This window comes from Anarrhichthys ocellatus, unplaced genomic scaffold, assembly GCF_004355925.1.
Source record: "Anarrhichthys ocellatus isolate YVR2014 unplaced genomic scaffold, GSC_Weel_1.0 scaffold2885, whole genome shotgun sequence".
NCBI classification, from domain to species: domain Eukaryota; kingdom Metazoa; phylum Chordata; class Actinopteri; order Perciformes; family Anarhichadidae; genus Anarrhichthys; species Anarrhichthys ocellatus.
The window spans coordinates 5,001-6,655 of NW_022282859.1; the positions used below are offsets into that span (position 1 = coordinate 5,001).

At 44.1% G+C, this 1,655-nt stretch overlaps 1 protein-coding gene across 1 annotated transcript in view; it reads left to right on the forward strand.

The window, feature by feature from the left end:
* The window catches only part of LOC116378615 (caskin-2-like), a 5,167-nt gene extending 3,536 nt beyond the window's left edge, over positions 1–1,631 (forward strand). The window contains exon 3 of the mRNA XM_031840515.1: positions 1,082–1,631. Within this exon, the coding sequence (XP_031696375.1) occupies positions 1,082–1,246 (165 nt within the window). The 3' untranslated portion in view covers positions 1,247–1,631. The remainder of the gene's footprint in view (positions 1–1,081) is intronic.
* The last annotated feature ends 24 nt before the right edge of the window (positions 1,632–1,655 follow it).

Sequence of the window (1,655 nt, forward strand, 5' to 3'; positions counted from 1 at the left end):
AAATGGTAACATGTTAATATTTATGTAACTTTGGAAGTACGACATCCGTCTGCTTTGATTGTTAAACATACATTTACATTACATTGCATTACATTACAGTCATTACATTACAGACGCTTCTATCCAAAGAGACTTACAATAAGTGTGTTCAAGAGAACTACTAGTCACCAGAAGTGCATCTCCTTTAAACAAGCATCTAAGAGCATAAACCAGAGCCGACGTACAGAAACAAACTAGTATGAACAATAAGTGGTGAGTGAAGGCTCAGGGTAGTACTTCTTGAAGAGGTGAGTCTTCAGCCTGATGAAAGATGGGCAGCGACTCTGCCCTTTTTTATGCCTAGAGAGTACTTTTACTTTTGATACTTTGAGTACATTTCGCCAATAGTACTTTTACTCGAGAAAGATTTTGAATACAGGACTTTTGTAAGTTATATTTTTGAGGTTTATTATTGTGATATCGCTGCTTTTACAATAAACAAACAGAAGCTGTATTTGTATTTTCATGGTTCCAGTTGATTGTTGTCTAATTTATGGAAATATATAATATGTATATTATATATTTTATGTTCATGTAAATTTTCATGGTGGAACAGAAATGTTTTGTCCCAGCATGCATCAGTCTGCTTTGATAGTTTGAGACTCTGGATCAGAAGATCATATTCTGTTGTCTTTTAGAGTATAAATTTAAACTCCGGTCCAGTTAAAGCAGCGGTCCGCCTTAAGTCCGTCCTATGAGAGTCTCAGGATTCCTGTCGTCCTCGTAATCCTGCAGAGCTGTGACAACACGATAACACGTCGCCTGATTGGCTGAGAGCCGGTGAAACTTTACATCACGTTACATCATCGACAGAACACAAAACCCTCAGAGGGCCAAGACGCCGTCAAGATCTGCAGGTGTTTCCTTTCCCCCCCTGCCTCCAGTCTTTATGCTAAGCTAAGCTAACCACGCCCTGACTCCAGCTCTATACTGAACGCACATGTATCATTTACAGAAAGAGATGTCATTTTTCTCATTTTAGATGTTTTATGTTGCTTTTCATTCATAAAATATGACTGTTTGTTTGTTTGTTTGTTGTCAGTCTGAGATGTTGCTGCAGCATCAGTCCAACCCCTGTCTGGTCAACAAGGCCAAGAAGACTCCTCTGGATCTGGCCTGCGAGTTCGGGAGAGACCAGGTGAGCAGGTCTTTATGTTGTGGTTTCTTTGTGGGGACTCACCTGCCTTGTGGGGACTCACGTGCTTAGTGTGGACTCACCTGCTTTGTGTGGACTCACCTGCTTAGTGTCGACTCACCTGCTTTGTGGGGACTCACCTGCCTTGTGGGGACTCACCTGCTTAGTGTCGACTCACCTGCTTTGTGGGGACTCACCTGCCTTGTCGGGACTCACCTGCTTAGTGTGGACTCACCTGCTTAGTGTGGACTCACCTGCTTAGTGTGGACTCACCTGCTTTGTGGGGACTCACCTGCTTAGTGTGGACTCACCTGCTTAGTGGGGACTCACCTGCTTTGTGGGGACTCACCTGCCTTGTGGGGACTCACCTGCTTAGTGTGGACTCACCTGCTTAGTGTGGACTCACCTGCTTTGTGTGGACTCACCTGCTTAGCGTGGACTCACCTGCTTAGTGGGGACTCACCTGCTTAGTGGGGACTCA